The 13,869-nt window shown below is 41.2% G+C and overlaps 1 protein-coding gene across 12 annotated transcripts in view; it reads right to left on the reverse strand.

Moving 5' to 3' along the window:
* Positions 1-13,869, reverse strand: part of PLCB4 (phospholipase C beta 4) — a 323,966-nt gene that overhangs the window by 92,766 nt on the left and 217,331 nt on the right. For all 12 annotated transcript variants that reach the window (XM_043544061.1, XM_043544062.1, XM_043544054.1 and 9 more), the window contains 4 exons: positions 7,941-8,022; positions 7,265-7,365; positions 6,588-6,645; positions 777-885 (listed from right to left, as the gene is read on the reverse strand). In XM_043544061.1, the coding sequence (XP_043399996.1) occupies positions 777-885; positions 6,588-6,645; positions 7,265-7,365; positions 7,941-8,022 (350 nt within the window). The remainder of the gene's footprint in view (positions 1-776; positions 886-6,587; positions 6,646-7,264; positions 7,366-7,940; positions 8,023-13,869) is intronic.

Consider the following 13,869-nt stretch of genomic DNA (forward strand, 5'->3'; position numbering starts at 1 on the left):
GCCAGAGGATTGCTTGAAAGCCTTCCCCTTTTTTACTGGAGTGCCCTGAGAAGTTATAGAGGGACCATCAGCTCACAGGTTCAATTTTAGCAAAATCTCATAAGCAATCTGTTAACAGATGGTGTGATGCAAGGATAGCAGAGTAAACTAGGAGCAATATATACAGGATGAGATCCTTACCCCTCATTCAACTGCTTTACTCCTGGTAAAAGGACCAGAGTGGTGTCAAGGCACCCCACAAGCCCTGTTTCCTGTGCTGCAGGAACCAAGGAAGACAGCCACTGGCTCCTCACAATCCCTTGTGTAGGAAGCTTGCCTGAGACAGGAGGAGCACATCAGGGATGGAGACGCAGCTGGTGATATTGCAGAGATTCTGGGCAAAACTGAGGCTTAGAGAAGACTGAGTAGGATACTGCAACTTAGACAAGCCCCCAGGGCTACGTTATGCCTTCAGCCTCTGCAGCATATAGAGAAGATTAGGAGAGCACAAAGGTGCTTACCCCTATTGCTTTGGTTAATGCTAACACAGCATTTTACTATGTACCTGTGAAAGAAGCCCTCCCATTGACATAACACTGTATACACTGAGGGTTAGGTCAGTATAACTGCGATGCTCAGGGGTGTGGATTTTTCACCGATGTAAGTTTATAGTACAGATCTGGCCTCAGTCTCATTGGGACTTAGGCTCCTAAGTCACTTACGTGCTTTTTAAAATGTAAATATCTAAAGAAATGTGGTATTAATTTTTGATACACAGATATTCCCACTTCGTTTACCTTTATTCTTCAAATCTTCATCTGGCTCATATGTTTCAATTATCTGCATTGCTCTTTTTGAATCATAGAATGGGAATAAAATTTCATTCAGACGAGGATCTCGTTGATGCTAAGGTTAGAAAATAACATAATTTAGCAGGACTACTTACTGCAAGGCTATATTCCAAGAACTTTTCATTACTGCAGATGAGAAAGAAAGAGCTGGACAATTTTTTTAAACTAGAACTTACAGAATATCCCAATTGTAACTTCAGCACTATATAAATTTAAATCTAGTTATCTAGGAAAACAACAGGCAGTTTGCTCATCTGACATGTTTTATTGCTATTTACTCATTACAATAAAATAACGCATGTGGAGTATGTGCCAATAAAATTTTGACAATTAACAGCAGATCCTTTAATAACTTGGTAAATCCTCTTCCTTCGTCAGAAATCTTTTATGTAGGTCATACAAACTGATGGGCCTGACTGATGGTTACATAATTATCCCTTCATAAAACTTGTGTCTTCATCAATATGGATGACTAGAATAAACATTAAAAAAAATAATAAGTTGCTACAAATATTCTATGCAAAAACTGCATTTGGAAATATGTTAACTGGTGTCTATTATCTCTGCGAATCGTGGAGCTACTGGGGCTTTCTGAAAAAATCACCTTAGGATCATAGAGGAAATACGAAAATCATTAAAAAAACATCTTCACAGTGTCATCCCAAAATGTATAGCAATTAATGATGTAGGGATTTCATAATATCATACACAAATATTGTTTGGACTATATTTAGGCATGGTAGGTATCAGTGACTTCCAATAAATCTCTAAAGGCCTGATTCATGACACATTCACTTTAGAGTGTGCAATGCGATTTTCACTTTTATTCACACTGGATTCGAGCTGCACACGGTGTGCCTGATTCTCCATTAAAAAAATTAAAAACATAATTCAACTGAGTAGTGGCATGTAAGCGGATGCAAAAGCAAAACAAATAAACAAATATGACCATGGAAACACTATTTTACCCAGGTAGGTGCAGTTTTGAAGCTGTAATTTACATTCAAAAATGTAACATAGGCCACCCCCGTACTGTTGACCAATAATTTAGGAATGGACAGTGTGGGATGTCTATGGCTTAAGGCACTATAAGCATTTGCTGTAATTCCTTACATACAAATATTTTGATATTCTGTTCAATATCAAGCTATGTCCAATCAAAAATAAGCAACCTGATCTCAGCTTTACAACCAACACATTGGTATGTGTGGTTGGTTAATTCTAAGAAATTACAACTAATGCCCATTTAAACATGCAGTTAACGAAGCATCCTTTTATTAATGCTATGGACAGTTGACAGCATCTGAAGTATAGCTGTTAAATTCACTATACGTTGGCTATCTGGATATCTAAGTAAATCTCAGATGAAATATGAAATGTAAGCAGCTGAATGCAAGACACACCTTGCTAAGCATCTCTCAGGAGCACAACACTAGCATGCAACTGTACAGCCGACCACATGTAATCACACGTGACAAGCTTTGCACCATTAGTGAAAATGCATCATTTGAAACAACTGAAAGAAAGAGGAGGGGAGGCTCTTATTAAAGAAGAGTGCTCTTCCCCACTTCACTCTTCCATGGATAATCGTAAATAGAACAGAGGTGACACAGGGGAAGAAAATAGATGGGAGAAGGTAAACAACGCTTCTTAGCTATCACAGCCAAAAAATTATTGCAGGGAACTAACAGTAATATTTTTGTTGTTGTCATCATGATCACTGCTCATTATCTTATTTTTTTTCCCCATTTGGGCAAAACATACGTCTCTTTAAGTTTAGTTAATTAAAAACAATCCTAGTAGTACTTGACAATTTGTATGATGTTATAAAAAAAAAGGAATGTCAAGCAGGATCTCTTGCATAAATGTTTTATGCTAGTGAGTTTGTTGGCACAGGGAATTTATAATGCAAAACAACATAGGTGACCAATATGAAAAGCATAAAGGCCCCAGGACTAATCACATATGTCCAGCAAAGCTGCTGTTGCTTGTTCTAGTTACCACATTAGACAGGATCCATACCTTTCTACTAGGTGTTCCTTAACAAAAGGAGGGTAAATCATTTTAGGGGAGCAGGGGTAGAGGGTGCCTGTTTACTTTGGAAAGAGAAAGAGGGAAGAAACAGATGCTCTCCAAATATGGCCACCTAGCCATTTACCTCCTAGCCAGACAAATACTTGCGGATATGTGAAACAACTCATGATTTGCTAGAAACCAGTTTCGTTATTGGGATTTATGAGGTCCAGCAGAAATATTGGCCCCTTTCCACCAAAAACAGAAAAGGGAAACTTACTAAACAAGAAGGATCCAATCTCCCATTTCATCTTATCTCTTTGCTTAGCAGAAAGCAGGAGTCCAGGCCAGCCTGTACTGAATTACTACTTTTGATAATTACACACGTAGACCAAAGCTAAAATCTGTGGCTGCGAGTAAATGGCAGGAGGAAATCTCAGTAGCTTTAGGTCTGTTTCATTTTTCTATTATTTTTCCTTTTCTTTAGACTGAACTTAAAAAAAGAACACATGCACAGAAGTGCCTGACAATAATTAGACTTCTAAAACAACTCACCAGCATTAATAATGATACATAATTAAATTAACTGTCAGCCTGCAGCATTAAACAGTCAAAATGGAGCTAACAATTTACCTCAGCCAACAGACAATAAAAAAATGAAAAAACTCCAGAAAAGCCTCACTTCCAAATCAGAGATACCCAGGAACATACCCTCATCCTTCCCTAAAAACCCTATCAAACAAATTGCTTTTGCAACCTACAACATGCCTGGAAGGTCATCAAATTCAGGCTATTTTGGAACAAAGTGGAAACAAGTTCAGAAGTCCCAGGGCACGTCCTCACTAAGAACGCCCTGCCAGCAGCCACCTCTTTTTTATAATGGTAATAAACTTTTATTGTTCGCAGGATTGCTGTAGCCATGTGTGTCCCAGGACATGGGAGAGACAAGGTGGGTGAGGGAATATCTTTTATTCGACCAACTTCTGCTGGTGAAAGAGACAAACTTTTGAATTACACGGAGCTCCTCTTCAGTTCTGGGAAAGATAGCGTCATAGCTAAGTACAAGGTGGAACAGACTGTTAAGCACAGGAATTAACATGCTGCAAAGGACCATTCAAAATGAAGTGGGCCATTAACAGTTCTGCAACCACAGAACAAAGGAGAGTTAGGGCACATCTACACACACAGTGCTGTACCCACAGAGTTGTTATTGGGCCATATGATGCACTGGACGAGGGACACCACATGTTGAGATAGGCTCATGGATTTTAAAAGGTGTGTTGTGAGGGGTCTGCATCATTGTAGCAGTGGAGAGATGTCTGCAGGTTTTGCATCTGTTGCTCTGGCGGGGTCTGGTGCCACTGAGTTGGTATGTCGTGGTTTGTGCAGAGCTTTGCGTCTGATGATGAGCTTGGTAAGGTTGGGAGGGTTATTTGAAGGCCAGAAGATGGTGTTCTAGAAAGCATTGGCACTGACTCCATGGGTGCTCCTGGGCTCGAGCACCCCTGGGAAAAAAATCATGATTGCTCAGCACCCACAAGACACGGCTGTTCGGCAGTGCCGCTGATCAGCCCTTTGGCGGCTGGGGGAGGTGCTTGGGGGAGGGCAGAGAACAGCCAGTGGCGGGCAGGCGGGGGCCTCAGAGGAGGGGGGGGGGAGCAAGAGGCAGAGTGAGGGCGTGGCTTTGAGGGAGGAATGGGGATGGAGTGGGGATGGAGCACCCCCAAGGAACAATAAAAGCCAGCGCCTATGCCGGAAAGATTGCGTTCAGGATGTGGTCCCCATCAAATATGGGTGGAATGAGACCATTGCTACGTTCTCGAATGAACTCACGCAGAAAAATGACCAAAAAGACCAAAACGCTGTATCAACCGTGAAACAATCGCTCCATATCTGGCCTCACAGCCCTCGTCTTCAAAGGAAGCCTGCACAACCCTTTACTGTCTCTTTCAACAATCTGTAACCCTGGTTCCTTGGTTCTATGACTGCAGAGTTGTTAATGGCCCACTTCACTCTCAATGGCCCCTTTAAACATGTTGTTAGCTCTTATGCTTAACAACTGTGTATTTATCTGTGACACTCTGAGTACCTTTCCGAGATCTAAAGAAGAGCTCTGTGTCTCTTTCTGCAACAGAAGTTGGACCAATAAACGGTATTACCTCGCCCATCTCATCTCTCTCAATAAGCGTTTACGTTTTCCAGCTTGAGCACCTGTGCGGACTACAGAGAGTGCAGGCCATACGTGAAGGGAGAGAGAGACGATGTCTTAGGTAAGTAGGTCCCAGGTCACTTAAGGCCTTACACATCACGACCAACACACTAAACTCTACTCAGGCTATGACTACACTAGAGAGCCGCTCTAAGCCGAAGGGAGAATGCTCTCCTGTCGACTTAATTAACTCACCCTCAATGAGCAGCAGTAGCTATGTTGGCAGAAGAAACTCTCCCACCGACATAGTGCTGTCCACACTGGTGCTTAAGTCGGTGTAATTTATGTCACTCGGGGGTGTGGATTATTTACACATCATACCAATCCTCGTTCCTACAAGCACTTACACATATGCTTAGCTTTGTGACCATGGATTTCAATGGGACTACTCATAGTAGTCAGATGAAGCACATATGTAATTGTTTCCAAGGTTGGGCCACATTTGGGGCAGCCACTGAGTGTGGTTTACTCCATGTGCCTAGTCCACTGAACAGCGGTAAAACTGTTCATTTCATCACTACTTTTCCTCTACTTCTTTTTAAAAAAATCCTTTGTGTTTGGTTCACTTTTGGAGATCAATAAGGTATATACTGCTTTTTGAACATGGAGCAAAGGGGCCCTCTTTTAGATACACTGATGCATGCTTAAATCTCTGCATAGAGAAATGAGAAAATAGCAATTTGCTGTGGCTGTTCTTGTTTAAGTTTGTTCTTGGATAACTTGTCAGTTCGCTCAAAGACTATAGAGAAGGAATACAATTCTGCAGTCCGTTGGGGAAAAAAAGAGTTTTGTGGTACAAAAGCTGGGGAATTACTTGGTGTTCACAATACTTCATTTGTTTCAAGTAAATTCTGTCAAATTCACTTAAGTGGTGTGTAACTCTGTAAATCATACTCCCACTTATCTTAATATGATTTAGAAATAGAAGAAAATCACACACTTTAATAAAGTACTTTTTCAGAGACTAGACTGAAGAAACACTGCAGATTCTTACTAATAAATGTGCATTTTAGAAATACTGCTGCCAATATAGTTCCTTCTATCCTACATATTAATATTTTCAGAATCACATACAATCCATTAAAATATCCTTATGATCCACAGATTTGTAATAAACAGAAAATATTTGATAGTGGAGAATCAAGCCACTACATATAAAAGCCCACTTCATTTTTCTGTAATTCAGATTCAGCAATCAGATGCCTAAAAGTAAAATAGCTGCTTATAACAAAACACTGAGTATCGTTTAGTTGAAATTACATTGTATATAACAGTATAAAATGTATAAAACATACACAACAATAGCTTCACACCACAGCAAGTAATCAACAGAAGCAATCCGCAAAGCCAACATAGAGAAAGCACAAGAACATATACGGTTGGAGCTGATTTTTGCACCTGGATATTGCCATAATGAAAAGATCAGCAGATCAAAAGCACAGCAAATGACGGCATGACACATGCAATGAGAAGACTGGAAGAAGCAAGCCACTGCAGACAGACTTGTATGGTAGTTAATGTATGAAAAAGCTTACTTCATTTAGAAAGCTCACTAATTGGTCTACCGTTAAATAATCAGTTTTGTCTCCATTGCTGAAAAGAAATTTATTAGAAAAAGTAAGTTTTCATGTATGATGCTACAGTAGGTATGATTTACATGTTGACATTGTTGATACTTTCTAAACCTTGCAGTTTCCTAACACTGAAGTAGCTATGTATTCTCAAAATGAACAGACACTGTCAAGGCAAACAAACAGTCTATGCTTGCTACAGTATAATAATACCCTCTCTTCTCAGTATGATTTAACAAATGTTAATTTAGAAAACAACATGTAAGTCCTCCATTTGAGAAGAATCTGATTGAACAAACTTTTAGACTTCTTGCTTAATCTAGTTAGTTCACAAACTGTGTTAATAACCTAAAGGAGCAGGTTAAAACTGTAGGTAGTTAGTAAAGCCAATGCAAAAAAAGTTCCAGGTGCTTCTTTTAACTCATGTAAAAGTTGCTCTAAAATACAGAGTTAACTTTTACATGAATAATTTGGGGGAAAAGACAAGAAAATGTAGATGTGACTTGGTTTGCAAATACTGTACATGGAATTAGGAGTTACGGTTGGAAATTCTTTACCATGTTCAGTGTTGTATCGGTAATACTAGAAATAGACTAAAATGACAGTAAAACAATTTAAAATTAGTTTAATATTTAACTTACATCTTCCTAAAGAGTTCCTCTATGTCCGTACGAGGACATATTTTTTGGGTTAGTTCATAAAATTTCTCATAAGTAAAAGCGGGAGGCTCAATTTCATCATTCTGAAAAAAAAAAACCAAAACGTAAAGGTTGATTTAGCAAGAGCCAGTTTACTTATTCTATTCTATCAGCATGTCTGAGTATTAGAAAAGTATTAGTAACCCGTGCCTAATGCACGTAGCTTTATTTATATTTTCTGAGAAGAGCTCTCCATTTTTTCCTTACCCCAAATCTGTTTAGTGCACTTATATTCTGACTACATGGTAACATTAAGTCTGTGAATGATAAAATAAATAATAATAATATGTAAAAAAGTAAATACAGAACAAGGACATAGTCTTTATTTTGCCTGTTGAAGTTAAAGTTAAAAAAAATCATTCAAGGTACCATGTGAATGTTTGAATTTAAATATTCAACACACTGGGACATCAGAAAAAAGTCCGAGCTAACTTTGGTATCATTTAGTATAAACCACATTAGTAAACATTCCTGTTTAAGTGAAGTGATGACACAGCAGTCTGAGAACACAAGGCATGTTTTTTTCACATGACACAAATGACTTAACACATAACGATATAATCTGATCGATTCTGTGATTTCTTAATATAAAAAAATGTTATTTTAAATTGGCAAATACCTTTCCACTGGGAAGCCCTAGTTCCTTAAGTGCCTGAAAGATCACCTTTTCTGTTTTACCTGATGCAAAGGTTCTGGTAATACTAAGAAAAAGAAGAAAAAAAGTTAGTCACTTTTAAAATAATCAGTTTCAGTCTCTTACTCCTTTTCTCCTCCAACATTTCCCCCTTTTTTCAAACGATGTATGCACGTACCTCTAGAGACAGTTGTGGACCAAGCCCAGTTGTAATAATGCTGTAAGCTTCCACAGAGCAGAAATACTCCACCTGCTCTCTGTGTAAGGCAAATACTAAAAGATTTAGCAAAACAGTGATCTGCCCAAAGAACTAAGAGGTTTGTTCAGTAGGAGTTGTGCAACACGTTATTCTGCTGGCAGTTTTCAACATGATACACAGACAACTTACTGTGTCAAAAAAAAAAGCAGCAGGGTCTAGAAACAAGGCAGGTATTAGCCAACTCAACTCTAGGCTTTGCTGCTTCCTCTGTGTTCAGAGTTGTGACTCCTACTCTTTTACACTATTAATCCGTCCATTTTAAGGCAGCCATCCCACAGGAAATCCTGATCCATTCCCATTCCTCTGCTTCCTTCCTCCTCTCTTTTGAAGTTATTTCTCCCCATGAGAAACTCTCTAAATTCTGATACCTCATATTTTCCACCAAGACCATCTTCCACACACAGAATTTTGTTATTCTTTCCTTGCTGTTCCTTCTTCCCTTGACAGGCTCTCTAATCCACTCCAACCAAGGCTATTCCTCCTCCAGACAGACCACGTACAACCATTTTTGCTTCCTTCCCACTTCCACTGAGACACTTAAACTCCTGGACCAATTTGGTTTCTTTGTATAAAAGATGGATTTATTTCACCATCCATTAGACTAACCCCTGGTCTACACTAGGACTTTAGGTCGAATTTAGCAGCGTTAAATTGATGTAAACCTGCACCTGTCCACACGATGAAGCTCTTTTTTTTTTTTTTTTTTTTTTTTTGACTTAAAGGGCTCTTAAAATCAATTTCCTTACACCACCCCGACAAGTGGATTAGCGCTTAAATCGGCCTTGCCGGGTCGAATTTGGGGTACTGTGGACACAATTCGACGGTATTGGCCTCCGGGAGCTGTCCCAGAGTGCTCCATTGTGACCGCTCTGGACAGCACTCTCAACTCAGGTGCACTGGCCAGGTAGACAGGAAAAGAACCGCAAACTTTTGAATCTCATTTTCGGAGACTGCGGGAACTGTGGGATAGCTACCCCCAGTGCAACACTCCGGAAGTCGACGCTTGCCTCGGTACTGTGGAAGCACTCCACCGAGTTAATGCACTTAATGCACTTAGAGCATTTTCTGTGGGGACACACACACTCAAATATATAAAAACAATTTCTAAAAAAACGAATTCTATAAATTCGACCTAATTTTGTAGTGTAGACATACCCTAAGAGCCTCATGTTTACTTGGAACACAATATATCCAAGTCTATGATGTCTGATGTGTTTAATATGAAGACTTTTGTTTTATTTCTGTTTCCACTGGAGATGAGCTTCAGAAAAGTCAGATCACAGCCAGCCTTCCCCCCCTCTAAAGGGCTGAGCCAAAATCATGGGGCCAACTACTCCCCAAGCTTTGGTGTCCAGATCTGGAGACAAATACTGTGGCTTAGGGCACGTCCATAATCCTAACATGAGCATTACATCAGGAAAGACTTCACAACAGTAATCTGACTAAAATACGCTGCCTTCTATATCACCAAATGAATTTTCCAAGACTTCTTATTAATATCATGGACACTAAGTAAATACACAAAGTGAAAGATGTGAAATACACTGTTCCCATTATTATATATTCCCATAGCAATCAAGATTTGTTTTGTTCTCCAAAACACTGAAAACCACTTGTATAAATATTTTTCGACCAATAAAATGAAGATCAGCAAGCCAAAGATATAAATGATAAATTAATATTTTTGGTCAAGATTTTTTTAAAACAGGTGCTTAAAGTTAGACTCTTACATCCATATTTAAGGACTTAAATAAGTAGCCCGATTTTCAAAGTCGTTGAGTACCCAGTAGCTCCCATTGAAATAGGGGCTGGGATGCCTAAAGTTACACTCCTATTTTTTAAAAATCTCAGCTGTTATCTGTTGAACCCTTTCTAATTTTCAGCAACATTACACTCTAGTTTATATCGATTTAGATTGCATTAGTGAATTTTTGGTTCAAGGTAAACTAATATAACCAGTTTTAAACCCATAAAAATGTTTCCACCTGGGGTTAAACTAAAATCAGTTTAACAAACTTAAGTTAAATTGGTGCAACCAGTGCGTGCAGACAAGACTTTAGGACAGTCGCAGTGTGGTATCTACTGACAAATGCTTACTTTTTATAATGACCATTTCATTTTCGACCAAGCTATACCAAACTTCATGTGAAACACTCAGTTCTTGTAAGGTTTGCACATGAATTTCCAGATTAAAACTGCTCAGATACATTTGACAAAGCAAGTAAAGTAAACACTGAACGCCTCTGAGATTTGCCCGCCACCAATTGTTATGCGCGCTCCCTCCCCAACCTATTGATGGAAACATTTATGCTATGCTTATACCCATACAGGCTATGTTAAATTCCCAAAAAACCAACGAAGAAATAGAGTCCTGCACCTTGCATAGTCTACTACACCAAGGGAAAGTCGGGGCAAACTGTTACGAATTGGTAGCATTTATACCACTTTGCACTGTTGTCAATGACTGCACAAGGTGCAGACCTAGGAAGAATCAGGCCTACAGAGTTCCACTTTCCCAAGGCTTGGCATTCGCCTAGGCCTTTTGCTGGTTGTAGTGGGGTCTATGTTAAAGTTCAAAGAAACATAGATTTCTCATTTCCCAGAGAAGACTTTTCCCTCAGGCTTTCTTTAGGTTTCAATGTCAAAATGAAATCAAACTGACAGAGTTTATTTTCCTGTCTCATGTTCCTAGTCCCCACCAGCTCTGACGTGGAAACTTGTCTTCCTGAGGGAATGAAAATCCCATATGTATCCCCATAGCTGCCAGGTCTTGTGCAACTCTAGCTCGCGTATTTCCTCTTCTGGGTGACCGTGAGCAGTCGGACAGGTGTGGGAGAAAATGGAAGCTGATCCCTCTCACCCACAGATGTGGGATGGAGGAGGCAGGGCTGGCTGGGTAGCCTGGAGAAGTCAGCCAGTATAAAGATATAGGAGGAAAGCAGAGTGTAGCCTATGCAGGATAGAGTCTAAGAGGTTGTTTAGGAAAAGCAGAAGGAATGGGAGTGACTGAGGAAGACGGGGGGGGGGGGGGGGGGGGGGGGGGGGGGGGGGGAGGAGTTATCAGGGATGAGGAGAGCCTGGATTACTGGGGAGATGCTGGGATGGGGCAAAGCCTGGAGACGTGAGGGGGGCTTCTGGGGGAAGAGAAAGGTCTGGAGTCTGATAGTTGTTAGGGGCAGGGTGAGCCCTGGACCCATTACCTCCCTGGCTTGCCTCCTTTCACCTCCTGTCCCCATCTATGTCCTATTCCCCTCAACCCTGGCCCCCACTTTGTGCCCCTGTGCCTGTCCCCACTCCCCTTCTGATCTGCTCCATGCCAACATGTCCCTTGTGCAGTAGATGGCCTCCTCCTTCTCCAGGCTGTCTGAGGGCCAGCTGAGGGAGCACTGAGACAGAGAAGAGAGAGTCTCCTCCCTATCCTCACTGCTGCGACGTCACATCATAGCAGCCCCCAGGCCTGAGGGAAAACCCTGCTCAGCCCCTCCAGCAGGGCTGTAGGAATGTGTGATGAGGCTGCTCAATGCATGACACCTGACAGACCAATATCTAGCTCTACGCCCAGTAGGCCTTACTGGAACCCAACAGGTCTCAGGGGCTATAATCCCCATTGGGACCTCAGTGCCGAGGGAGAAAGGGAACACCCATGGACCCTACACTTCAGAGCTCTGGTCTCAGGTGCAGGACAGGGTCAACAGCCTGGGTTTTCCTTTCCTTTAATCTTAAACTGCTTCCCCGACACCCCTTCCTTTCGCTCAGTGTCCGCCTCCCATATTCTCCTAAGGAAGGCATGGAAAAGAGAGAGTGCTTGCACCAGAGGCTTCTCTAATGAGCCCGGAAAAAGGGCTGCCACACCCTATCAGAGGCACCTAGATGAGTGGCCTGATTTTCAGAGGTGTTGAGCACCTGCAGTTCCTGTTGAAGCCACTGGATTCAAAGTTACAGTGTTCAAAGACAGTTCAATGAAACCACATGTTCTGTTAATCCAAGAAGTCTGGCATTTCACAGGATGACACTAAATTAACTACCATATATATTTTTCTGAGAGGTGCAGCGCTATCCTCCTTAGCTTTGATGGCTGAGAATCTGAGCAACACGGAGTTTCCTTCTTTATAGCATGAAACAGGATTAGCTCGGTCAGAAGTGCCAAATGATTTGGTGGATTTATGGAAACTAAAATCCCTTCAAGGGAGCACTGCTGGCTGAAATCCACATAGTATCCTTGAGTGCTAATGCCTGCTTTGGGACCACTACATTAGCAGTACCGTACGTGTGAAATCCATGCACTGTGTCTTCATATCTGTGTAGCAGTCTACAATAAATTGAGTGCGGCACATTAATTATTCCATCAAAAGACTGGACTGATTTCTTTTTATGCCTGAACTGGCCTTTGTTTGAACAAACATCAGGATCCTAGACTTCAATTCACTAGCATATTGTGCTAAAAACACTTTGAAACTGAGCCCTTTTGGAGGCCTGGTTGCCTCGACATGGAAATTGTGTAAATCTATTTCAGAGTGGTAGCAGTGTTAAGTCTGTATCAGCAAAAATAAAAACAACAAGGAGTACTAGTGGCACCTTAGAGACTAACAAATTTAGTTGGGCATAAGCTTTTGCGGGCTAAAACCCACTTCATCAGATACATGGAGTGGAAAATACAGTAGGAAGATATATATAACAGTACATGAAAAGATGGGAGTTGCCTTACTAAAGGGGGGGTCGAGACAATTCAATTCAAGTGGGTTATTATCAACAAGATGAAAAATCACTCTCTGTAGTAGTAATCAGGGTGGCTCATTTCAAACAGTTGACAAGAAGGTGTGAGTACCAATAGGGGGAAATTAGTTTTTAGTTCTTGTAGTGACTCATCCACTCCCAGTCTTTACTCGGGCCTAATTTGATGGGGTCCAGTTTGCAAATTAATTCCAGTTCTAGGGTAACAAAGGACTTAAAATTGAACAGCTTTTAAGCAGAGACATTTATATGTACTGAACAGGACCGTTATTTCATTTAAACCACCTATTTGAGATCCATGGATCTGACAGGAAGATTTAAGTCATTAGAGTGACTGGACTGTGCTGTCTCCAGTGGATCTGCGTGCAGAAGGGGATGGATTAAGCCTCTTCAGCATCGTTCCCCCATCCCCATTATTCTGCAGATACCCCATCCACGGGGGCGCTATTTAGAAGGTGCCCAAAGGAGGTTTGGTGCAAGACCAAGGAACCAGCAGGTGACTGGCCATTTGAAAGTTGATATATTAATAAACCAAAGCAGCATTCACTCCTTCAAGGTGCCCTCCTTGGCTGCGGTTATGGTTGGAGTCATGCTGCCAAAGGAGAGACGGGGGCAATGAAGCAGGCTCTATGGTTCTGGGGGTTTTGCTGCTTCTCAGCTCCACAAGGATCCAATCCCCACTCTCTTGAAAAGATGCCTGGCAAGCAACTCCACGAGGGGAGCCTCACCATGTTTTCCGGCTCCTCTTGCCCCCCTTCCAGGTAATGCTGTGGATGTGGGCAATATGGCCCAGTATTAGCAAGAGTGGTGACTTTCACATTTTTCTGTGCGGGAAGGAGAGAAGGCAAATTGTTTGATAGGATTTTGAGCAGGTATGTGTAAGAGAAATGCAGTAAAACTAGACTATAAGGAAGAGCGACATCA

This window comes from Chelonia mydas, chromosome 3 (genome assembly GCF_015237465.2).
Source record: "Chelonia mydas isolate rCheMyd1 chromosome 3, rCheMyd1.pri.v2, whole genome shotgun sequence".
Classification (NCBI taxonomy): domain Eukaryota; kingdom Metazoa; phylum Chordata; order Testudines; family Cheloniidae; genus Chelonia; species Chelonia mydas.